Genomic DNA, 24242 nt, shown 5'->3' on the forward strand with positions numbered 1-24242 from the left:
GACAAGACCTATCAACGATACCGTTCTGTTCAATGTGAGGAAGTACCGTCGCCACGCACGTTAGACATACATGCTTCTCCACCAATTCATGTCCCGCCCTCAAATCCGTCTGTTTCTTCCGAGCCCGAATCTACTATTGATATTCCCATCACATTGCGCAAAGGTATGCGTTCTTGCATCGATCAACCGAATTCTCAATTTACTCCCTCTATTGGTTTATTTTGTCATACTCATACTCCTCACTCTCTTTCTTAGTATTTATCTTACGATTGTCTTTCTTCTACATACTTCTCATTTGTTGCTTCTTTATCTACTATGTTTGTGCCAAATACCGTTGTAGAAGCTCTTGCCCATTTAGGTTGGCGGCGGGCTATAGAGGATGAAATACATGCTACATGATAATGGGATATGGCAAATTACACCATTACCCGATGGTAAACAAGGCGTGTGGTGTCATTGGGTTTTCATAGTGAAGTTTCAACCAAATGGCTCCGTTGACCGTTTGAAGGCACTTCTGGTTGCCAATGGTTATACTCGGACCTATGGAGTTGATTATGATGATACATTCTCTCCTATTACAAAGATATCTTATGTTCGTGTTTTCATATCTCTTGTTGTCCGATATGGTTGGACTCTCCATCAGCTTAATGTCAAGAATGTCTTTCTTCATAGTGACTTGGCAGCGAAGGTGTACATGGAGCAACCCTCGGGTTTGTTACTCGGGGGGAGCCTACTGATGTTAATTGCCTGCACAAGGTGTCATATAGGTTGAAATAGTCTCCTTGTACTTGGTTTAGCCATTTTCGTGATGCGATTATTCTATTTGGTTTGAGGCGCTGTGCCGTCGACAATTTTATATTTAGCTCTACTTCTCCTAGGGATGTGTGCTCCTTGTTGTGTATGTGGATGATATTATCATCATTGGAAGTGATTATGTGGGCATACAAAAGTTGAAACAGTTTTGACAAACATATATGAGTTGTCTGCGATATTTCTTGGGCATTTAGGTGGCCTACTCACGTGATGATATCTCGTTATCATAAGACAATATGTTATGAATATTCTTAGTGAGGTTGGTTTCCTTAGAGCGAAGCCTGTCAATACTCCAATGGATCCTACTGTGAAGCTTAATGCAGAACATGTCGACTCAATTCATGATCCGAGTAAGTATCAAAGGCTAGTGAGTAAGTTTAACTATTTAACTATCGCTCGACCATATATTTCTTTTGCTATTAGTATGGTTAGCCGGTTTATGAGTGCCCATCACATTACACATTGAAATGCAGTGGTACGTGTTATTAAGTACTTAAAGGGAACACTTGGTGAAAGGCTTCTATTCAAGCATCATGGACATCTTAGTATCATTGGCTACTCCGATGCTAATTGGGTTGGATGTTCTATTGATAGGAGATCGACTTCCGACTACCGTGTATGCTTGGGAGGCAATCTTGTGAGTTGGAAAAGTAAGAAACAACATGTTGTGTGTCAATCTAGTGCTTAGGCGTAATAACGGATCATGGCTCATGTAACTAGTAAGTTGCTTTGATTGAGAATATTGTTATCTAAACTCAGTATACCATCTTCTGCTCCCTCGGTTTTGTGTTGTTATAATTAGTTTGCTATGCATATTGCTTCAAATTTAGTTTTAATAAATGCATGAAGCATATTGAAGTAAATTGTCATTTTATGTGAGAAAAGATTCAGAATAAGAAAATAAATCACTTGATCAACCATGATCATGCTCACCCCATTGTCTATTGTGTGTCCGATCCCACTTCTTTTTCTCGTCCGCTAAGCCAATCTCATGGGCTTTTCCAAATATTGTCCACGTCGTCTAATCGTCGGCAATGCATGTGCATCTTTTTGAACGGGACAAAGCTAGAAACTAGACATGGCCGGTTCCTCAAAACCGCCCGATTCGGGCCCATTCCCAAGCCGATTCCGATTCCATTTTTTAATTTTAATTTTTAAAATAATAAATAATAAAATAAACATAATAAATTATAAATTATAATCAAATTGTACATTGTAATAAAATGTGGGAAAAAAAAAAAGAGGAGGAATGGACTTGAACTTAATGAATTATCATTAAGCGCCTACATATCTTCTTGGGGATAGAAGAATCAAAGCCAATGTAGTACTTTTTACTTTTGATAATCCCAACTTACCTCATCGTCAATCATCACTACCCGTTGTGGTACCCGTGGCGGTAGTATCTCCACAATCCTCACTAAAAAATTCACGTTCTCGATCCAGCTCTTGGTGTTGAAATTTAACCTTTGTCCAATCGTCGACACAAGCTTGAGCTTCCACGGACTCCAGGCTTAATCTTCAACGGCGATAGTCCAAAACTAATCCTCCGGCGCTAAATGTTTGTTCAACTGCAATTGTTAAAGAATGGGTTGCTAATATCTAGCGAGCGATGAGGGCAAGAACTGGGTAATCGATTGAGTGACTCTTCCACCACTTTAGGATTTGGAAATCCGTACCATGTTCTGCATCACGAAACTCAAATTGAGTGGTTAAATATTTTTCTAATTCGTAAATACTACTTGTTGCCCATTTTTATTTTTTATTTTTTGCCTACTCTTAAGCATATTGTATCAACTACTAAGTAAACTACCAGCTTCGCTACGTGAGGCGATAGATTGTAAAGATCCACAATCACTTAAACCATATCTATTACAAAATTTTTCATATAATACTACTAGAGATTCTTTAACATCTTCTTGTATATTTGAAATATCTATTGAATCTTCCAAATGTAAACAATCATGATAATACACATTCAAATAATCTAGTAAACCGTCTAATTTAATACGTTGATAAAAAACAATACCAACTAAATAGACAAGAGGAATTTGAAAATAATAATGTAACCATTTTCCTCGCATTACTAAAATAATCCGATTTAATTCAGTATCTTTTTCATATTTACTAAAAACACTACCAATATCAACACACTTTATTAAAAATAAATGCGTAATAGGATAATAAATACCAGATAAAGTATTAATAGTATCATTAAAAATTTTCAAAAGAACCGTTCCTCTTTGGGGCGAGGTTGGGCTCTTTCCCCACCGGGCCCATCCCTTTTTTTTTAAATAAATGGGTCAGAATCGTGGGCCCGGTCAACGGGCTGATTCCGGGCCTCGGTTCCACTTTGGCCACGTCTACTAGAAATGGAAGCGTGGGACGTTTTGCTGGACGTTGCTATAGAAACACCAGACGTTGTGATTCTATTATAAAAATAGGCTAAGCTAGAAAGAATAAAATCGTGTCGACAGTTGTCTGACAATTTCGAGTTTTACACCTCACACGTGGCGCTCATTTAGCCCATGCCACGTGTCCTGCGTTACCTACTGGGAAGTCGAACGCCATCGGTTCAGGATATTATAATCAAGGTTTGATGTGCGCGGGGCTTGGATCGAATGACGTGTCCCCTAGACGTTGCGGATCCAGCACGCGACCCGGCCCGAGCCGAGACATGGGGAAACAAAGAGAACAGGAAAATGGCGGGAAATAGGTGCGTGTCCTGTCCGTGGATTGCGGTGGCGGGACTCGGTTAAAGCTGTCGTGTGCGGAGTGGGGCCCCCAACCGGAAGAGCCTGGTCAGCACAACAGCAGGGAATTTCTTGGCTGTGGACGGGCCCACACACGCCGCCGTGTCCATCGCTCTATTGACCCTTTCTTCCCTTCCCCACCGCGCATATCTTGGCTTGTCCTTTTTTGACGGTTGGATACTCGTACGCCTACGCTTTGTTTCACAGCCGCGGTGGATCGAGCGATGTGAAACTTTGATTCGCAAGTCGACCGTCGCAAGTCCGGTCTCTCAATTTTATCATCAGTATTGAAAAGTTCTGATTGATGCGCGAATTATTGGCACAAATTCAGATATAGGGCTGATCTAAGATTTCTCAATTGCATCGGGAATAGGCCAATTTTGCAGCCTTAAACCGAATATTTTCCCGCGGGGACATACATTTGGCCGACCCTTTCGTTCTTTATTTCAAAGTTTGCACTTGAGCAATCGGGGTTATTCTCTTTCAGGACTTGAAAAAAGAAATCGAGTTTTCGAACGTCAAAGAGTTTTAATTACAAATGTTTTGAAAATGTTGTAGACAGAAGATTGAGAATGAATGGGAAGAGCAAAGAGAAATTCTTCTATTTTGGTTCGTGATTTCTCTCCCCAGAGGTCGATTGGACACGATGTTCTAAAACAAAAAGAGACGATGCGGAGAAAGGAAATGGATAATCGTATTTAATAAGTGAACTAGTTAGGAGTAGAGAGAAAAAAATCACTCAAAGAAATTCGTACCGAATAAATTTCAAGCTTATCCTCTTTAGTTCGGTGTCCATAAAAGACTTCCCAAATGATTTCTTATTTAGATTAAGAGAAATCGAAGTAATCAAATGTATCAAGTTCTTAAAGTCCCTCTTAATCTGTCCGAAAATGGTGGGATTTGCAAAGGATTGTGTAATAACACACGCTCGTGCTGTTGCTCCATCTTGAGTTTATAAATACATAGAACAATTCTTAGGTCTTGAGGCATTCATCGCTAGTGTTCAAGCAACGTTCGATCTCTCTATTTTAATTTTATATTCTTCTCCAATTAGTTGAATCCCTTTCTTTTCTTCGTATTGCTCATATGATCAAATCGAGCTCAATATTTGACGAGCTTAACGTCTAGAATAAACGAAATTTTCAATGCATTGAATTGTCTCGAGACACATGCAATTAATATTCGAAAGTTGAACTTATATTTAATAATCATGCACGCTCGTATTAATTTCGAAGACGATATCCGCTCGTTCCGTGGATATGGAGCTTTATCCAATACACGTGGGCGGGTCGGATTGCGTGTGTCAAAACAAAAAAAATTCGGGTCATAAAAGTCCCGTGCCGTCGACCGTAACCTTATTAAATATCCGAGAAATTAATTCCCTCATAATGAAAAAGATTAAGGATGAAATAAATTATGAGAGACCAGTTTCATGGTCAATTCATGCTTCATTTGGAACTTGAAATTTATCCGTTGGAATCGGTTCTCGAAGTTTTGAAACCCGAAACCTACTCATCACAAGTTTCAAGATCTACCGAGATTCCACTCATAATCCTAATTGAATTATTGCAGCGAATCGTCGCCTCTGATGATTATCATTTACCGCTACAATCCACCAACCACAACTCATATTCAAACAACACCATAGACTAGAAACATCAACAAAATATAAAAATTTCAGTCGTGGATATCGCCGAAAATAGAAACTTGAATTAGTATGTCCATATTAGACACTCATTGGCGAACACCATGAAATAAGGTAGGATCGCGCGAAAAAATACCGAGCAAGAAAAACACGAAAACTCGATCCGAGCTCCCAAACCTACCCCGTCGAAGTTGGTTTACTTAGATTTTTGAACCTGAAATTCCTAACCCACGTACCTTGGAACCACGTCGATCCATCCCTCGTATAAATTTCGTCGTGTTGGTGCGGAACGGTGAAGTCAAATAAAGAAAGCCAACGAGTATCATGATGACTGGTGAGCAGACACGGAAATCGAAAAATGGAAATGAAAATTGGGAAGCTGGTGAAGGCGATGAAGATTTTACAACAACGACAACACCCAAATGGAATCATCCGTTTCCTTCTCCCCCTCGTTAACCGAAACCACCTCCTCCCACCCACTTTCTCTCCCTTCATTTCCTCCCACCACCTTCCTTCTCCACTCCTCTTGAAGCGTCCCACCGATCCCCGATCAGATCGCTACTCCTCTCTCCGCCGCGGTTTCCGGATCCGTCGCCCGCTTCAGATCGATCCGAGATTCGATCGGGGCTCTGAGAGGTAGTGGTTTCTGATCGATCTCGACATGGGTTCTCGTTTTGGGGTTCGACGGGTTTTCGAGAAAGTAGTCGAGGGTTCGATCGGTCCGCAGGTTTCTTTTCGGTGACTGGTGTTGCCGGGCGCTTGAATCGACCGATCGGTTTCTGGGTACTGTGGTTAAGCGCTGATCGAGAGTAGGTGTCGGCGTTTTCCTTTCCGAAAACGCTGTGTAATTTGTTCTCTGATCTTTGGTTTCTTTCTTTCTTTCTTTCTTTCTTTCTTTCGGTTTGTTGACAGTGAGTGAGTTTCTTGAATTTGCGTTGAACTCGAGGATGCGGGATTGAGCCGCTTTATCTGAGCCCCTTCGATTTCTTGATTAATCAGGAACTAAGAGACTTGCTTCAATAATTTTTTGAACTCCACAAATTGACCATCTTTTGTTCCTCTGAAGATGAACCCAAATGATAGAATCTTGACTATGTGTTTCCATGTAAATTTGGCGATCTTCATGGGTCATTTACTATTTTGCTGCGGCTGAACTACAAATTTGAGATGCTAGATTTTTCACCGACCTCCTTTTTTGAACTTTAAGCTCGAGTGCTCTTGACATTTTGCTGTGTTTTTCTTTCCTCATCTCGTATAATTAACTGATTTTTGCTTCTAGTTTCATTAGGTCTATCACTGAGCACGTATAGTTTCTGTACTCGGGTGGTCATTCTTCATCATCCTCGTTTTTTGATGTTTATATTCTTGTTTTCAGCAGGAAAAATGTTCGGAGGTGATCCCAACAATTGTGGGTTTCCAGTGTTCCTTGGAGATAATGGGTTTCAATATGATACTAATGCATTGCCTCAGCTGCAGTTATTTGGAGATTGTAAGTTCAAGCAAGAATCCATCGTTGATAGCTTGTCCTATTTTTTGGCTTGTGAAAATTAGTGATCTTCTGCCGTTTTTAGTCCCTTTACACTATCCTGCTGCTGCTGCTGTTCTCATCATCATCATCATCATCAAAATTTAGCAGCAGCCAATGTATTGTTATTATGCAGCATTATCATCAAAAGCCAGGTAAGAAGATAGCCTTTGCATCATCACCATCATCGTCAGTATTTAGCAGCAGCCAATGTTTTTTTATTGTACAGCATTATCATCAAAAGCCAGGCAACTCATAAGATAGCCTTTGCATTAATAGCAGCTATTCTCGTGGAGTCATGGTATACGTGCAATTGGCAAACCTGTACTTGTGCAAATTTATGTCATGCTCATAGATGAGGAGACTAGTATTTTCCTAGCCATGTCTGATCAGATTCGAGATAATTGAAGTTGAGTAACTTTGGTTTTGGTTTGCCATGCCAGAGAAATAATGTAAGTAACTCCTGGATGCACATTGGTTGTGTTCTGGATTATTCATGCTAGAGAAATTGGAATCATCTTTTTATTCGAGAATTTGGTGCTACTTTTGGGTTTTTCTTGGACAATGGCAGTCAGATGCTAATTTCCAATTGATTTGTCGTCGAAATTTCAGGAGCAGGGCTAGTGACTAACTGTGACACTGGTGCTTTGAAAGTCACCGCTAGTTTTGACTAGATGCATATTAATTGGCTGGTGATACTTTCCACATTTATATTGTTCTCGTCAACTTTTCTTTCCTATGCCGTTATACTTCTTCCTTTTAATTGGAGCACGGCGTGTACTGCCTCTCAGTCATATGTTTGAAGCTTGCCTAGGGCGTGTTCTGTAACCTGTACCTGTCGAATTGCTATGATGTTTCAAGCATGGCATACTTAGTTTGGCTTTCTAGCTAGTGGCAGTTACATTATGCCAAATATCACTCATTCCCTTGAGACTTCCTCTTTAAGAATTGAGTATCAGATGGAACTCCAAGGCTACCTTCTTTCTTCAGAATTGTTAGGAGCACTTCTTTTTCCTGTTGCTTCTTTGCTTTCATATCAATCAAGGATGTTCGCTTTTTAGCTTTAACCTTTTTTTTTCCCTGCATTACATGTTTTCTAATGTCGTAATGTAATGCATTCTGTCGCAGATCCAGTTGGAAATAGTATCAGTCCATTAAACTACACCAGAAAGGATCACACTACCAATATGGATCGATCAACTAAAAGATTTAGGGAAGCTGAATCTTTTTCCAGAGAGCAAAAGCATCTGATAACCCTCAGTGATAAAATCTATCCAGATGAAGCAGGTCATTCTGGGAGCATTTTCAATCCCAATCCTGTGTCAACTGGTTTGAAACTTTCATATGAAGAGGATGAACATAACTCCTCTGTAACATCTGCAAGTGAAAGCATGACAGCTGCACTGCCTCTGATTCTGTCGCTTGGCGATAATTTCAAGGTGGAGTTTGAGCGACAGAAAGAAGAATTTGATCACTATACCAGAATACAGGTAATCTTATGTGAAAGGTTCTACCTTTGTCCAGAAATTTTGGGATTTTTATAGTAATGTTCAAAGAACACAAGAAATGTGTTGTCTTGTTTTGGTTGTAGAACTATCTACAACTATTTTGGTTTAATATCCATTTGGCGCTGTTTGATGACGCCTAATATTTACGCCAGGGTCATTGGCAAACTCATGTATTAGCAGCATGAATTGAATATGTTTGTTTAAACTCGTGACTGTAATTTCTGGTCATTTTGTTATTGACAGTTAGAGATATTATTTCGTGTCGTCCACGGATGAACAATCTTAGCTTTAGCTTAGACTTTGATATTTAATTATCTAAGTTTAAGAACAAGCCTATGCTTAGTCATTAAGATTGTCATTAAATGGGAAACCACTCCCCCCCAAGAAAAAAAGAACTGATGTCTTAAAAGAGATGATCTCCTGCGTGATGCTGACCAAAAGCAAAAATAGTTAAGTCTTTGGAGATCCATTTTCATGTTCAAGTGCATTGTGTCTGGTACACGTTCAGAGAATGTATCTGCGTTTGTTAACTGTTTTCCAAACAAAAAAGATGGATGCTATAATCTCAACCATATATTGTGACTAGGATATAGTCAATACATCCATTTCCCCCTGTTTTAATCAATGTTGAACTCCTATGTACGCTGGTTTCTATGAATGTTATGCGCATGTTGTCCACTTAATGAGATGAGAGGACATCTATGATGCGGTGGGAGAGACATGCAAACTAATAAAGTACTAAGATGTCAATTTGTGGTTTATGGTAAAAACTTTCTTCACAACTCACTTTGAATCTGATTGCCTTATGTTTGCAATCCCCTATATTGTCCTTGTTTATATAGATTTGCCACCTCAATTGGTGCTGTGCCATCTTAATGACCTCTTTGCTTAAATCAGGAAGAAAACATTACGAAGGGTGTAAGAGAACTAAGGCAAAGACATACAGCTGCTTTTCTGAGTGCTGTAGAGAAAGGAGTAGGCAAGAAGTTACACGAGAAGGACCTTGAACTAGAAAACATGAACCGCAAGAACAAGGAACTAGAGGAAAGAATTAAGCAGGTGACAGCAGAAGTTCAATCCTGGCACTACCGAGCTAAATACAACGAGTCTGTTGTGAATGTACTGAAGAGCAATTTACAGCAAGTCATGGCTCAAGGCGCCATGCAAGGGAAGGAAGGCTGCGGGGACAGTGAGGTGGATGATGCAGCCTCTTACACGAACCAGAACCATCTCAGCTTGGTGGACGGTTTGAGGACATCAGGAGTCATGAGGAACCAGATGACCTGCAAATCATGTAAGATTAAAGAAGTCTCCATCTTGTTGTTGCCTTGCAAACATTTGTGTCTATGTAAAGATTGTGCAGCGTTTACTGATGTGTGCCCCCTCTGCAATATGATGAGAACTGGCCTAGTTCAAGTGTACATGTGTTGAGATTTTCCCTTGGTTTGTGCAAGGCATAGATAAGCACTTGCTGTTGTCAAAATGGTGATATTTACTGGGTGAATTATTATGATATGGAAAGTGGATTGCCCCTCTTTATAATCAAGAGTTGTCTGATAATGGTGTCTTGGTCATGGATAGTTAATCAACCGGATGAATGGTGTCTCTAAGAATAAATATAGGGAAAGATAGTGCTATTTTGTGTTGGCCTTGGCTTCTTTTGCAGTACATACTGAATTGGAAAGGCAGATTAGTAGATGATGTTTGTGATTGGGTCGTTCTGGCAGTGCAAAGTCATGATTCAGGCACCATTCCAGTTCAAGATCTGCGGGGAGTACTAGGGCGATCTGGGTGTCGGAATCATGTCTTTGGTACTAGGACGGCTCGTCGACAAACTATACGTTATTTATGCCTCAGTTAATAGTGAACTTCCTTTGTACTATTGTTAGTAAATTACCCAATGGGTCGTAAATGTCCTAATTGTCTTCGCTAATAATAATTGACTGCGAAGTATGTTTTGCTAACATTTCTTTGAAGGACGCTTTCTCCCTTTTTGTGGTTTGAACATTTTGTAGGTCCTATGGTTCATACATAATTTATCTAAGTTAAAGTTTCTTGTTCAATTGTTTGCAAAATACTTGAATCATTGTAACGTTTTCTTCGCACTCATAAATTTTCGCAACTGGTGATTCGGTGATTTGCCTTACTCATCGCAACTTTTCTTAATCAAATGTGAGCTTCATCACCTTTGAGTCCGTAACTTTTCTTTAACGTCTGTAACTCACGGGAGGAAATCGATTTCACGTGTTGCATTTTTCAAAAGCAGATCCGACGGACTACCACTGAAGACGCATAGGGGGACCATAGAATTTACTAGGTAAGTGGGAATGGTGGGGTGTTTCCGTGTTCCACTTTGAACTATCGTATCGAACGGGTCTCAGATATTATCATGAAACGATAAATTGACTTTTAGTTCTTTTGCTCTAACTCACATCCATATAGACAAATCTAGCAACCATTTAATCCATCATGCAATACAAAATCTAACGACGCATACGCGATCCGACCCCACCGATATTGCTAATACACTAATATATCTAATCCAATTTAAAAAAAACTTATTTATTATTGTTGACAACTGATTTTTAGACATTTCAATTTTTGAAGGATGATTATAAATACAAATAAAAAAAATGTTATAAAACCAAAATGGAACCCTTGGCCAAGCGAACCAATTTTGAAAGAAAAATATTTTTAGAATTTTTCGGACTTTTTGGAACTTCCTTGCATTTGAAAATTGCTGAAAATTAAGAAAAATAACTAATAAGGTTATAAAAAACCGAAAAAATAGTCATTTGTCTTCTTTAATTTTCAATTTCATTCTGGACACATTAGTTTTACAAAAATTCAATTAGAAACTAAGAGACTAATATATCTAATCCAATTTAAAAAAAACTTATTTATTATTGTTGACAACTGATTTTTAGACATTTCAATTTTTGAAGGATGATTATAAATACAAATAAAAAAAATGTTATAAAACCAAAATGGAACCCTTGGACAAGCGAACCGATTTTGAAAGAAAAATATTTTTCGAATTTTTCGGACTTTTTGGAACTTCCTTGCATTTGAAAATTGCTGAAAATTAAGAAAAATAACTAATAAGGTTATAAAAAAAACCAAAAAAATAGTCATTTGTCTTCTTTAATTTTCAATTTCATTTTGGACACATTAGTTTTACAAAAATTCAATTAGAAAAATAACTAATAAGGTTATAAAAAACTGAAAAAATAGTCATTTGTCTTCTTTAATTTTCAATTTCATTTTGGCCACATTAGTTTTAATTTTCAATTTCATGTTATTCCCAACTCATGGGATTTTTTACCTTAATCAAGCAAAATATACAAATTGGGCCCTTTCTAGGCATTATCTTCCTTTGAGTCAGTTATTACATTTGATCTAGATATATTTAATTGTGTTTTAGTCAAAGCAATTTCGCAATTTGATCATATTCGAATTTTGAACTAATTGTGGGACATTTTGGACCTAATTTGGGGTTTTTGGTCAATTTATTGTTTTCATGAGGAACTGAACCCTTACCCAAGTGTAATTGACCCTAACAGACACATTGGTGGAATCATATTTGCAAAATTCAGTCATTAAGGTCTTCAGTTGGTCAATTTACGCTTAATTTGGCACAAAATTTTGGGGTTTTTATGGATAATCAAACCAATTGGATCAAACGTTACCACGACTAGGTCTTAAGCATGTTCTGGGATTCAATTTTGAGTTTAAATTTGCAAAAAATGTTGAATTGGGGGTTTAATTGAGTTGAAATATCAGGATCGGGTCAACGGCCCGGTCGACCCGTTGACCAGGTTGTTTTTGCAGAACTAATTTGGTTCGTTCCCTTGGATCGAGAGAGAGACCGAGAAAGGAACCGCCAAATTGGTACCCAAATCACAACACCCAAGCCGCAATCCAGCGCCGATCATCCACCCAAACGGCTTCGGCGCCAGCTAACTGACCAAAACGTGTGGGGCACTTGCGGGGACAGGTGGCAAAATAAAATTAAAAAAAAAAAAGAGCGGGGAGAGTTTGTTGGAGGGGGGAATTAATCTGCCCAAGCTCCATTCCGCGTGAGAGGCACGTGGGTGCACCGGGGAAACTCTTAACAGAACTAGAGAGTGAAGTGAGAGAAAAACTAGAGAGAGAGGGGATCGAGAGCTCGTTTGGTCGCCATTTCTAGCTGCGATCGGGAGAGAGATCTCTCGAGCTCCAATCGGCCATCCGCGAGCAAATCAAGCTCGCCTGAGCTACGTCTGACCTCCATTCGAGCTTGACGAAGGCTTCAGACGCCGCCCTTGCCGCTGTCATTGCCGCTTAATAGGTCGGTTTCTCCCTCGCTTGACTATGCTCTGTTTTCGGTCTGATCCTGTGCTTGAGTTCAATCGAGCGATTTAGGACTTGTTTTCGTGTTTTTGAGTTTCGATTCGCATCTAGAGTGTCCTCTAAGCATATCCTATGGCTTTCCTTGCATCGATTTGCCTGAAACCGCCATAATCGAGCTTCGCAAGCTCTCCAGTCTGGTGGCGAGCTCGCTACCTCAAACTAGATATGGCCGAAGCTTAAGGACCTCGAGGTAAGTTTCTGAGCTTCCTTATATGCTTGTTGATTCATTAATTTTAAGATTGAACCCCGAAAGTTTGGAGAAACGATGTCGCCGGAAAATCGCGACTGTTAGTTGCTGGTTAGGTAGTTTTTAGGCTTCCTCGAAGGCTAAATCTGTTATATGTCGATCCTAGGTTGTTGACTAGTCGATCTAGATAAAAAAAATCGGAGAGGAATTCATGTGTTTTGGCTGTTGTTTGGGACTTCCGGCGAGGTTCCGACAGTTTTGGCCAGACTTCGCAGACTCCGATCGTCTTCCCCGGCGAACCAGTTGACCAGTCAACAATGCCTATGTGGCGCCACGTCGCGCACAGCTGGCATCCACATGGCGCACAGGTGGCGCCCCGGCAGCTTTTAAAAAAAATTAAAAATTGATAATCTTAGGTCAGTCGGGCGAGCGGATTGGGTTTGGACCGGGCAGGATCTGGTCACTGACCCCCCCCCGCAAACCCGACACGTGTCAGCCTCTGGATTAATCTAGATTAAAAAATCTAATAAAAATTAGAAAAATAAAAAAATATAAATAAAAAAATTTTGGCAATACTGTGTCATTTTGGATTGACCCATCGGGTCAACAGTTCCGAAAAAACAAAATTAAAGAAAATAAAAAATATTTTTAATTAAAAAATAAAAAAATCAGAAAAATTATAAAAATCCATAGAAGTAGAAAAATGACTAGTTTTACCTTGTTTGACCTAATTTTCTTAGTTTTGGATTTAAATTCTATGAACATTGTAAAATTTATCCCTTTTGGAAAGTTGCCAACTCGCTTCAAATCAAATCCAAATCTAATCCTTTACTAAGACCTTAGACTGCGTTTGGTTGCCTGGATTTCTAGTTAGGATATGACTGAACATGATAGAATAAGAAATCTAAGGATTTTGTCATATACTATTTAGTGCTTGGTGAGTTACGGATTTAAAGTCGAATAATCATAAGCAAAGAACAGTTGAGATCGACTCTATTTTGCTAAAACATATAAATGCTTTAGAAATTATTCATTTATGAATTCTAATGAGTAAATTATTCTTGAGCAGAAGTTTGTGCAATATCGACGGAGCATACACCGCAGAATCGATGGTCTCAATTTGGAGTTAAATTCTTTGAGAATGACTCGTTGTTTTGTTGAGTGAGTAAATAAGTGCTGAACAATCAATTATTCAATCTCTTTTAGCAAGTTGAAGTTGCACTCGTGCAGGTCATCCAAGAGAGCCTTTTCGAATGTCGAGACTCATTTTGAAAGTTGATGATCAACATCGAGTTCTTCATAATATGTCGAGATCCATTTAGAATATTGAAAAGGTTCATACTATTAAAAAATGAGGAACGCGATCTCATATAACGCCAAACAATCAATTGATGAACAAGGTAAGAGCTTGAGAGAGTCCAAACCAATTTAGAGCCATCTGGATCCTTAATTGGTAATCACCTCAAAGGGTCGCGACAATTACAAATTTCTATTGTTCTAATTTTTTTTTTATTTTTCTTAGGAAATCGCCAGATTTTCTTCTTCCTCCGCCGGCGGCTGGTGAATCAAAGAAACAGTTGTTAAGCAACTCATTTATAACTTATTTAAATTTATTCTTAAAACTAAATTTAACCCATTTATAATTCACGTTATTAAATATAAATCAATATATGAGTTTTACCCCCATTTTGCCACCTCCGCAGCCGTCCTAATTTCCCAGCGTGAATGTGGACGGAACTTTAGCACTGTACTATCATTTGCTTTGGCCCTAATTCAACATATTCAATTCTCCAAATTTATGGCGGCTTCCTAACTCGAGCGCCAACGCCTGTAATATCCCCAAAAACGACAAGAATCACGAAAGAACATAGTGAGTCATTTTCCAATTTTGTCACCACTTTTGGTTCCCTGCTCATTTCTTCAGACGTCGTAAGTCTCTCAAAATGCAGAGCACGGCGTTCGCCCTCTCCCCTCCGCTCCCCTCCCTCAGATCGCCGTCGCTCCGGAGCCGCCGCCGGTGCTTAGGTTTCGGATTCGATCCCGTTCGCCTCTCCGCCGTCGCCATCTCTCGCGATCTCTCTTCTCCCGATGACGCCCCTTCTGGCCTCCCGGCCGTTCGTAGTTTCCCGCCTAGATGCTGGTCCTCCGGCCCTCCTCCGCCTCTCTCCTCTTGGAGGCTTAGGCCGTGGAGCGGCGTGCGCGGTTTCGGTTGCGACCGGGAGAAGAGCCGTTTCGAGGTTAGGGCGACGTCGGTCCCTGAAGCTGCCGGCGACCGAGAGAAGTCGGGGAGCATGGCGAAGACGTTGGAGCTTGGTCTGTTGTTTGGGCTCTGGTATCTCTTCAACATCTACTTCAACATCTATAATAAGCAGGTCCATTTTCGTGATTTAGCTTCTTTCATTTTTGGATCGTCGTCGAGCATGTCCATGCTTGGTTTATCGTGAAGGTGCTTTTTACGTTTATCCTCGTAGTTTTGATGCTTGCTTGGTATTCTCTTGGATTCTTGTTTGCTTCGTTCCGTGCTGACAGTTCTAGACTGCCTTCATTTCTAAGGCAATCGCCTAACTTTAGGACAGACCGAGCAATTTTGCGTTTCGGTGCTTTGATTACTCTAGTTGTTTCCTCATCAAATTTCCGACTGCGACTCCAGTTGGTTAGATTTGTCCAATAATTGTGGAATCTTGAGTTCTCTTACATAAACAATAAGGATCTTCACGCATTGAAGCCGGAGGGTCACTTCAGGAACTTGATAGTTCAGTGTAATGCATTACTCATTATGTAGATGAAAATTCTACAAATCCCGAGGGAATTTTACAATAGGTAATGCTAACAGGTGATGGTAATTTTTCAATTGTGTTAGTAACTCAATTATTTTGTCATTAACTTTCTAAACAATGTTAGTAGATTACGGATATTGTAGGACCATCCACATATAATGAACTATTTGTCGCGTTTTACTTTGGTGATCACTCATGCATATGCATCGGTTAGACAGTTTAGTGTAATATTGAAAGGGAGATGTGTTTGATATCTTTCCTAGGGTGAAATGCCTCGAGACCAGCATCATCCTTTTCAATTTGGCTGTGTAAGCTGGTAAAAGATCTTAGATGGTGGCCACGGAAAGTTCTTTTGGAGGCACTTGCTATTTGAATGGTTCGAGAAAGAGAAATCTGACAATATTACTTGCTACAGGTTCTAAAGGTTTACCACTACCCAGCAACCATCACTATGATACAATTTGCAGTAGGATCTGTCCTTGTTCTGTTCATGTGGACATTTAATCTCTACAAAAGGCCAAACCTCAGTCGTTCACAGGTACCTTGCCATGCAATCGCAAGTCTACAGTTTTTCCTCCTCACATTCAACCGTTTTGTTTGTTCTCATTCCTTCTGTGACTTCTCTATTGACAGCTTATGGCAATTGTCCCACTGGCAGTGGTACACACGTTGGGTAATCTCTTCACTAACATGAGTCTTGGAAAAGTAGCTGTTTCCTTCACTCATACAATCAAGGCCATGGAGCCCTTCTTCTCAGTTATCCTATCTGCAATGTTTCTGGGAGAGGTGCATTTTTCTTTGAGACTTAGGTCTTAGCTTTCAGGCTTTCATGATAAGATCATCTGGTCCATGAAACACTAGCTGCTTTGGTGACGATATGTTCTGCTTCTATTCATGATTTAATGTCCAATGATGAAAATTTGGTTGGGTGCTACTTTCTTGAGTGTCTGTTTTGCTTCTGCCCTTCCCTAGTAGGCCTGATGATATCTTGAACTTGGTTCATTCAGTGACTGGTGATGTTGTGGTCCATATGGGTCCTTTATTCTGACATCTCCTGAATTCGGCAGATGCCAACTCCCTGGGTTGTTGGTTCCCTGTTGCCAATTGTTGGTGGAGTTGCATTAGCATCCATGACCGAGGCTTCTTTTAACTGGTAAGTTTTGAATGCAAATGCATTTGTTAGATTAAATCCAGATAAAGATGTGTTAACTAAACTAATTTAGTTGTGTATAATGAGAACTATGAAATTCTTTCTGTGGTATGATATCCTTTTTTTTTTTCAATGTTTGTAACCTGGTTTCCTGATTCTGAAGGGCGGGGTTTTGGAGTGCAATGGCTTCAAATCTAACCAATCAATCTCGAAATGTTCTTAGCAAAAAAGTCATGGTGAAAAAAGAGGTGATCCATGCTGACTATCTTTTTTAGAATCTCCAAGTTTTAGTCTGAGTTCTGCACGTTGACATCATGCATCTGATTGATTTAGTCAAGCACCATTTGACCAAAAATCAAAGTAATAATACCATTGCCCCTGTTCTTTTCTGTTTTAGATCATCATCCATGTGCTAATGCTTCTAAATTTGCTTTAGAAGAAGAAAAGAATGTGAGTTTGCTGATTGTTCTATATATTTTGTATTGACAGGAATCGATGGACAACATCACTCTCTTCTCAATTATAACAATCATGTCGTTTATTCTACTATTCCCTGCAACATGTTACATGGAAGGTTTCAAATTTACTCCTGGCTACTTTGAATTGGCCGTAAGTGTTCCCTCAGAATAATAAAACTCACTACTTCAAGCGGTTATGTTTTCTTCTAAAGTGGGCCTTGGTTCATGTGTTTTATAATCATGTGAAACAGGCAAAGAGTGGATTGAATGTTAAACAAGTATTGGTCAGGTCTTTACTAGCTGCCCTTTCCTTCCATGCTTATCAGCAGGTGAGTCTATCATCACTTTGTTACTCTTCTAAAATATTTGCTGTTGAACCTCGATCTTGAATGAAATTCAAATTTGAGTATGTTGATGGGCTAGATTTTTGAGATTTGAGTAAGTACTAAGCAAAGATGGTTGAGACTTAAGAGTGGTAATCGTGCTCTAATGGAATGCTTGAGTATGGATTTCTCAGTTACTTTAAAGCAATTAGGAAGTGAAGCTTTTGTTTGTCTCGCAAATATCTTGAGCTATGCTTTAATTGTTGGTTACTTTCATTTGAGCTCAAAAAGATGTACCTTTTCCTTTAGAGTTTTGTACACTAGTAAGATAGAAAAACTCCAGATAATCTTGCTAGACTTGCTAGTAAAATGACAGCATGTCTATCTGTGCATAAACATTGGTTGTTCATGCTCTTTATTAAAAAAGGTCTTTCCAGAATAGTGCTATGTTTACGCGATGTTCTCTACACAGGCCATTCTGTCAGATAATAGATACTAGGTCTTGTGATATAGCATCTCGGCTTGTCAGAACACATGGAGCCCAATCTACACCCTCATGTTATGCACGTGATGACACTGACTGCTCTTGGTGGAATTTTGCAGGTCTCCTATATGATTTTACAAAGAGTATCTCCTGTCACCCATTCTGTTGGTAATTGTGTGAAGCGGGTTGTAGTCATTGTCAGTTCTGTTCTTTTCTTCCGAACACCAGTTTCCCCCATCAATTCTATAGGTAACATTGAAATTTGTTGAATCCCAGACTTTTGTTAAGCATAAATTATTCTGTGTACTTGCATTTCTGTATGCTGCAGGATTTGAATCCACATAACTGCTGACATTGTCTTGTTCGCTGATGCAGGTACTGGCATTGCCCTCGCTGGGGTTTTCCTTTACTCCAGGGTGAAGAGGATTAAGCCGAAGCCAAAGACGGCATGAAGTCATTTTGGGAAGAACTGTTGGCTTGTAGATCTAGAATTTTGATCAAGTTTATCTCACAACAGCGATCAATTTGCTTGCAGGTCTGGCAGAATTTGCTATTTGCTTCTACTTTGCGCAAGGTTTATTCTTTTGCAAAGACTAAATAATTGTACCCCGATTGGTTGGCAATGGCAAGGCACCTTGAATTTGGTTTGAAAATCACGAAACCCATCCATAATGAATATTTGCCATTTGATATCAAAGTATTCGCAGGAACAAGTTGATCAATGAAGTTAATGAAATTGGTGAGTCGGCAAACCGGTCAGCCGATTATTCTTTCAGATTGTATAATTATTCATTGTAATTACTATTGGCAAACGATACTAACTGGCATGTGATAAACTAACAGGAAAAAAAAAAGGAGTGATGCACTAGCAGTGCTATCTTTCTTTGTGCACTGGCAAGGCGTCCGTGCAACTCCTGATTGTAATATTCTCTTTTAGGAAACGATACTAAAGAACGAGGAACGAATATTCCCGGGTCCATGAACCAAAAGGACCCGGCAATACAATGTCATAATCACTATAACATGCCAAAGGAGAAAAGGAAAAGAAATGAAAAAGAACCATCCATTATTGTGCTATATAGTGCTGAGTGAGAGGGAAGCGAGATATGTCTAATTAGAAGATGAGAAAGAGATGGGCCGTCCTAGTCTCTTGATGCTAAATGCACCTTTGCTCAAAAGCTTTCTTAGGATTGCTTCCGTCGATTACCGAGTGGTGAGGGAAATCGTAGGGCATTTCTTCAGCACAAAGCCAAGCTTCACTGAACACCCGGATGACTTCTTGGTAAACTACTGCGTTACCTTCTGGCGTCAGGTGCAGCCCATCGCTGTAAACAAATTAAAGATTTAGAACTCGAGATTCAAAAGGCAATCCAAAAATACAAGTATCAGGGATGCCGATTTCAGGATTGGAAAAGCCGGAGGCTTTATTGAGTAAAACTAGGAAAGTTTCGTTATACCACTTCTAGATGTTTTATGATATGACCAACCTCAGAAACTTTTTCTGCCACCCCTCAGTTTCCTGCATCTTGGACCAAACATCGATTGTGCGGACCCCCAGTTCGTCAGCTAACTGAACGCACTGCTGTGCGTAAGTTCCAGTCACATCGTTAGTCCTTTCTGGCAACTCTCTAGCACTCTCGCCGTACAATGATCTGTTACACATTGTAAGAAGTTCGTCTATAATTATGTTATACATCGCAATCAAAACCGAGGAGATAGAGGATGATTAATCAATTCCTGAGGCCTAGCTATGTTTGAACATCCAGATTAAAGAGAAAAATAAACCTTCACAATGTTCCTTTTTCTGATTGCAAAGGTAAAACTCTTCCACAGCGGGATGACTACAAATCACGTGCATGCAATCAAACAGTGACTTCACTCAGAATGTGAAATGGTGCCGTGATCAGAGAAGTTGTGGATCCTCATAAAATTTTAGAAGAAAAAGAAGTGTTTATTAATGAAAGTCAAATGAATTTTGAGCACAAGGAAGGTAAAGAAGCAACTAAGATTCCACAGAAGGAAAAGCAAAAGTGTCATGCTAACATCATATTATGCCAGAACGAATTATTATACTGCAACAAAGGAGAAGCGTATACCTAGCATATTCATCACGTCCTTCCACATGAACCGGTGGTGGGGTAATAAGCACAATTAACATTGTGGGGGACCATTTCTGAAATGGAAAAAGAGAGAGTTAACTTTCAGCTTCCACATACTAAGACAGGCAAAAACATCTGCAAAGCATGACCTGCATATCACAAAGTTCAAATCTTTCCTTGTAAGGTTGTAGAATGACTGTTTCGAGGTTTGACTAGCAATTACCGAACCAAGCAACGAGATTGTCAGTTCATTATCGGTGACAAAGAGTGGATCACGTATTTCCAATGAGGATCGAAACTAAGATGCAAAAATTTTAGATATGCACTCGTAATGCAACATGTAGAACTTATAATGACATTTCTACTTTTAACAGCTCGACTAAATCAATGGGATCTGAACCTTGAGATGATGAACGATCTTCTTGAGGTTCTCCTTGTATTCATCGACAGGCACATGTTGACGTTCACTCAATCTTCCTGAGAGAGCTGCATCATTAGCCCCGAAGAATATTGTGGTGGCTACTGGAGGCTTTGAAGAGTCCTACAAAGTCAGTCACAAGAAATATACATGTTCAGGTTATGTTTGACGAGTGAAAATGAGAAATACACCTCTAAACATCTAAACTCTTTGATATGATTATCTAACGTGATGTACATGCCATCTTCCGAAGGTTGCAGCTTTTTAGCTGCAGTCTGGCAAACTATGAGGTGAACTGGCCCCATGATCCAGTCTCAAATGTACAAAATGTTGAACCATGTTTTGACCCACGAGATTGATCTTTTGAAAGAGTTAAAATGTTCACATCGTTCCAAAGTAAACACGTTCAAATCATCTTGGCCAAACATTTGCCTATCCCATTTCATGTCATTTCCCATGCTTAGAATAGCCAGCCCTCCAACGTAGAAGAGAGCAGTCCATCTGATGCAGTTTTGCTCCTCCTAATGGTCGTATTCATTGACGAGAAGCTAAAGAAGATGCCCTTCTCCATGAAATTGCAAGGCACGATCTGACCAGCATGCAACTTTAAAAATCACCCAAATGTGTAATGCCATTGACAACAATGGAACTTCCCTATTCCTACCTGTTGCAGCAGAACATGACTGCCTTTTATGACTGCTTTCCCGCTTTATATGATACCGGCAGTAAGATAAGAATGTATGGAGAAGCCTCTACTTCCAATACATGTACTAATACCCCTGAAGGTATTGAAGAGCAAAACCACCACATCTAAGCAACACAATCAAAGTCCGCATGGACATTATGGCCAACATCTGGCTTACTAACTAGCTAACTATCCTCCTGCCTGCAATTACCGTAGCACATAGTAAAACTTCACCTCCCCCAATCTAGCAACAATTCATCTTGCGTCTTAAACCCCCATGTTCAACATTTTCCCACTCCCACTTTGGAATGCTTAGGACTGTTATCATTCTCAACATCCTTAGCGTGATCTACTAGAAATCCCGGACAAAATTTGTCAACTTGGAATCGTCAGTACTGTAAAGTCTATGATTTGAACTCAACAACTAAAACAAACATCAGAGCGAGAATCAAAGAATCTGCCAACGGTTCAAGAAGCACAGTAGAGAATTCACCCAGAAAGGAATGATTTATGTTCCCAGAGAAAGGGGGAAGAATCACACACACCAGAGGGAAAATGTGGTGCAACAGGAAGAGAGCCCATCGGGTGTTGTACCCGCCGTATCCACGGAGAACTACATCAGCCTGCATAGCACCAAGAAGAACAAATCACAGCCAAAAAAGAAAAAAAAAACATCGATGAATGTTCAATCGAAGAACGTGCGATCGAGAAGTGAAAGGCGAGACCTTGCGAGAGTAAGTGTCGGCGAGAGCAGCACCCCATCCGCCTGGCCGGAAAGATCCCTGCGTTATTGAATCCCCGAACAACACGATCGCTGGTCTCATTCTACTCTGCTCTGCTTTACACGGGCGGAGAGACAGAGAGACAGAGTCGGAGACAAAGGAAGGCGATGATTATTGCGTGAAACGAACGCCGTTATCGACTGCCTCCCATCGCCATCATAGTCACTTAGTCAGTCCTGCTTGGCAAACGGAGAAGGACGAGGGAAAATATTTATTTCGCAAAAAAATAAATAATAAAAAAAATAAAATTTTAAGATAATTTTTTGTGCTTGTATCGTTTAAGAAAATAAATAAATAAATAATATTTTTTGCCATTTATAAAAAATTATTTAAATAAAAACTATTATCAACAGTGAAAAGTATCTTTTATTGATTCAATATTTTTAATTGATAAAATTCATTATTTTTAGAAATTTTTTTAAAATTATTTTATTTCTCGCGAATTGCACGAAATCTATGTACTCTCTCCAATTTTTGCAAATGTTGTGCCTGAACTTTTTTGGCCAAAAATGTTATACGTAATTGGAAAATACAATAATTTTGCCAAGTGCATTTGAGTCGCAGGATTGTCGGTAAAAGGAAAAAGTGATCGGATTAGGGGCTCTCCATGCTCCAAATATTCATCTCCTACTTCGTGAGAGCATACGAAAACTTGGGAAAAGTACGCTAAAAGTGCCATAACTTATGTATGGCGTTCACTTGAGTGCCATAACTTTCAAAACATTCACTTAAGTGCCATAACTTTCAGAAACCGTTCACTTGAGTGTTACGTCGAAGCAAAATCGTTCACTTGAGTGCTACATTAACTTTTCCGGCGTGCCACGTCGCCTTTCCGGCATGCCACGTCATCTTTTCGGTATCTACAGTAACTTTTCCGGCGTGCTACAATAGCTTTTTCAGTTGTCACGTCAACTTTTCCGGCTACCACGTCAATATGGCACTTAAGTGAACGATTTTTAAAAGTTATGGCACTTAAGTGAACGTTTTGAAAGTTATGGCACTCAAGTGAATGCCGTACAAAAGTTATGGCACTTCTAGTGTACTTTTCCCCGAAAACTTCTTTAAAATTATTTACCGTTGGCACTCAAAATTGCCCCAGTCCGTGACTATCCGCTCGGGTTGAATAAAACAGAGCGAGACATGGCAAGGTTGAAATTGACTTTGCCTTTTCGATTGCCGGCTTCGAACGATCGGCAACGTGACGGAAAGTTGACGATTAGATCTTATAAGGTAAAGTCACTAAGTATCGAGCTGCGACGTGTCGATAAGTGAAAATCAATTCAATCGATAAGGATATCAAAGTTAAAGTTGAAATTGATGAATCGTAATCGACATTTCCAAGGCCATTACACGATTATGGCCTAGACGTATAAGACATTATTGTCATCGGACACAGAAGATATGAAGTATGTGTAAAGAAGCACATAGCAAAAATTTGATACCTTCGCCACGAGAGATCGCCAAGAGAGCCTAAGTCCGCCAGCCAACATATTTAGTTAGACCCACTTTCACTCAAAAGCTTGAATCATTGAGTTATGAACCAATTATAATATATTAATTGCTCAACACCACTTCAATTCTCTAATGTAGGACTTTTTAACACAACTCACATGTATATCCTAACAATCTCCCCCTTACATATGAACTCAAGTGTTAGGTGTGCTCCATCTAAATCCAGGTATCCTTCTACACCAAGATATCTCAACTTGAATATCTATAATGCCCATCGGATCCACGTTACTACAACACAATGCCCACCTGCCTTGAAATCGCATTGGTCACCGGATTCCTTTATTGAGATATTCACCAAATACCGATACATATTAGGAGTGGGCCACCGACCAACTATCGGCTCCGATAATAGTGTTGGGTGGTCCTCTCATCCTAAAAGAATTATTATCTCGTTGCTTCTTTTTATAGGCTTTACACTGAAATCTACGATGTCCCGTTTGGTGACAAAATCAGCACTCATCTTTTATAACCTCTCTCCTCCCCCTTGATTGTGACCTACCACGCCCGCTGAATTTTCCTCTACTTTCACTTCTCCCACGGTTCTCCACTGCTAGTACCGTCGAAGATGTAGATGTCGAAAACTTATCTCCACCTGAGACATTCCTTCGCATCTCTTCATCCATGATATCGCTCACAGCATCATCTAGAGTCAAATCATTCTTCATGATGCTCGAAATTGCTCGCACTGCGGTGTTGTAGCTTTTCGGAAGAGAATATAAAAAAAGGTAAAGCCT

General features: G+C 39.7%; 3 protein-coding genes across 7 annotated transcripts; 2 read left to right on the top strand and 1 right to left on the bottom strand.

The window, feature by feature from the left end:
* Nucleotides 1-5573: 5573 nt before the first annotated feature.
* Nucleotides 5574-9787, top strand: LOC115734616 (BOI-related E3 ubiquitin-protein ligase 1-like). Of its 4 annotated transcripts, XM_048281644.1 has the most exons (5): nt 5574-5842; nt 6121-6226; nt 6583-6697; nt 7862-8223; nt 9139-9787. In XM_048281644.1, exons 3-5 carry the CDS (start codon nt 6592-6594, stop codon nt 9670-9672), a joined length of 1002 nt encoding a protein of 333 aa, XP_048137601.1. In that variant the 5' UTR covers nt 5574-5842; nt 6121-6226; nt 6583-6591; the 3' UTR covers nt 9673-9787. The 4 variants fall into 4 exon arrangements, with proteins under 4 accessions (XP_048137601.1, XP_030521325.1, XP_048137602.1 ...); XM_030665465.2 differs by lacking the exon at nt 6121-6226 and having other exon boundaries at nt 5574-5844; nt 6587-6697; XM_048281645.1 differs by lacking the exon at nt 5574-5842 and having other exon boundaries at nt 6119-6226.
* Nucleotides 9788-14731: 4944 nt separating this feature from the next.
* Nucleotides 14732-18654, top strand: LOC115734615 (triose phosphate/phosphate translocator, non-green plastid, chloroplastic-like). Its single transcript, XM_030665463.2, has 10 exons — nt 14732-15192; nt 16013-16135; nt 16231-16383; nt 16665-16750; nt 16911-16995; nt 17237-17356; nt 17457-17534; nt 18132-18261; nt 18388-18474; nt 18548-18654. The coding sequence occupies exons 1-9, from the start codon at nt 14764-14766 to the stop codon at nt 18462-18464; spliced, it is 1281 nt and encodes a 426-aa protein (XP_030521323.1). The 5' UTR covers nt 14732-14763; the 3' UTR covers nt 18465-18474; nt 18548-18654.
* Nucleotides 18655-18970: 316 nt separating this feature from the next.
* Nucleotides 18971-22147, bottom strand: LOC115734619 (GDSL esterase/lipase At5g62930). 2 transcript variants are annotated; one of them, XM_048282684.1, is made up of 6 exons: nt 21940-22147; nt 21760-21837; nt 20512-20652; nt 20109-20185; nt 19500-19646; nt 18971-19337 (listed from the first exon to the last, which is right to left on the bottom strand). In XM_048282684.1, exons 1-6 carry the CDS (start codon nt 22036-22038, stop codon nt 19169-19171), a joined length of 711 nt encoding a protein of 236 aa, XP_048138641.1. In that variant the 5' UTR covers nt 22039-22147; the 3' UTR covers nt 18971-19168. The 2 variants fall into 2 exon arrangements, with proteins under 2 accessions (XP_048138641.1, XP_030521329.1); XM_030665469.2 differs by having other exon boundaries at nt 19500-19664; nt 21940-22146.
* Between the last annotated feature and the right edge of the window lie 2095 nt (nt 22148-24242).

Source organism: Rhodamnia argentea, chromosome 7 (assembly GCF_020921035.1).
Source record: "Rhodamnia argentea isolate NSW1041297 chromosome 7, ASM2092103v1, whole genome shotgun sequence".
NCBI lineage: Eukaryota > Viridiplantae > Streptophyta > Magnoliopsida > Myrtales > Myrtaceae > Rhodamnia > Rhodamnia argentea.

Excerpts from the sequence above, each read along its gene's own strand:
- LOC115734616 (XM_030665465.2), top strand. The coding sequence starts at position 6,592 with ATGTTCGGAGGTGATCCCAACAATTGTGGGTTTCCAGTGTTCCTTGGA. Across the intron at positions 6,698-7,861 it reads GCTGCAGTTATTTGGAGATT|ATCCAGTTGGAAATAGTATC; the intron begins GTAAGTTCAAGC and ends ATTCTGTCGCAG. Across the intron at positions 8,224-9,138 it reads ATCACTATACCAGAATACAG|GAAGAAAACATTACGAAGGG; the intron begins GTAATCTTATGT and ends TGCTTAAATCAG.
- LOC115734615 (XM_030665463.2), top strand. The coding sequence starts at position 14,764 with ATGCAGAGCACGGCGTTCGCCCTCTCCCCTCCGCTCCCCTCCCTCAGA. Across the intron at positions 15,193-16,012 it reads TCAACATCTATAATAAGCAG|GTTCTAAAGGTTTACCACTA; the intron begins GTCCATTTTCGT and ends TACTTGCTACAG. Across the intron at positions 17,535-18,131 it reads CCTTCCATGCTTATCAGCAG|GTCTCCTATATGATTTTACA; the intron begins GTGAGTCTATCA and ends GGAATTTTGCAG.
- LOC115734619 (XM_030665469.2), bottom strand. The coding sequence starts at position 22,038 with ATGAGACCAGCGATCGTGTTGTTCGGGGATTCAATAACGCAGGGATCT. Across the intron at positions 20,653-21,759 it reads TGCACCACATTTTCCCTCTG|GACTCTTCAAAGCCTCCAGT; the intron begins GTGTGTGTGATT and ends CTGACTTTGTAG. Across the intron at positions 19,338-19,499 it reads TGGCAGAAAAAGTTTCTGAG|CGATGGGCTGCACCTGACGC; the intron begins GTTGGTCATATC and ends ATTTGTTTACAG.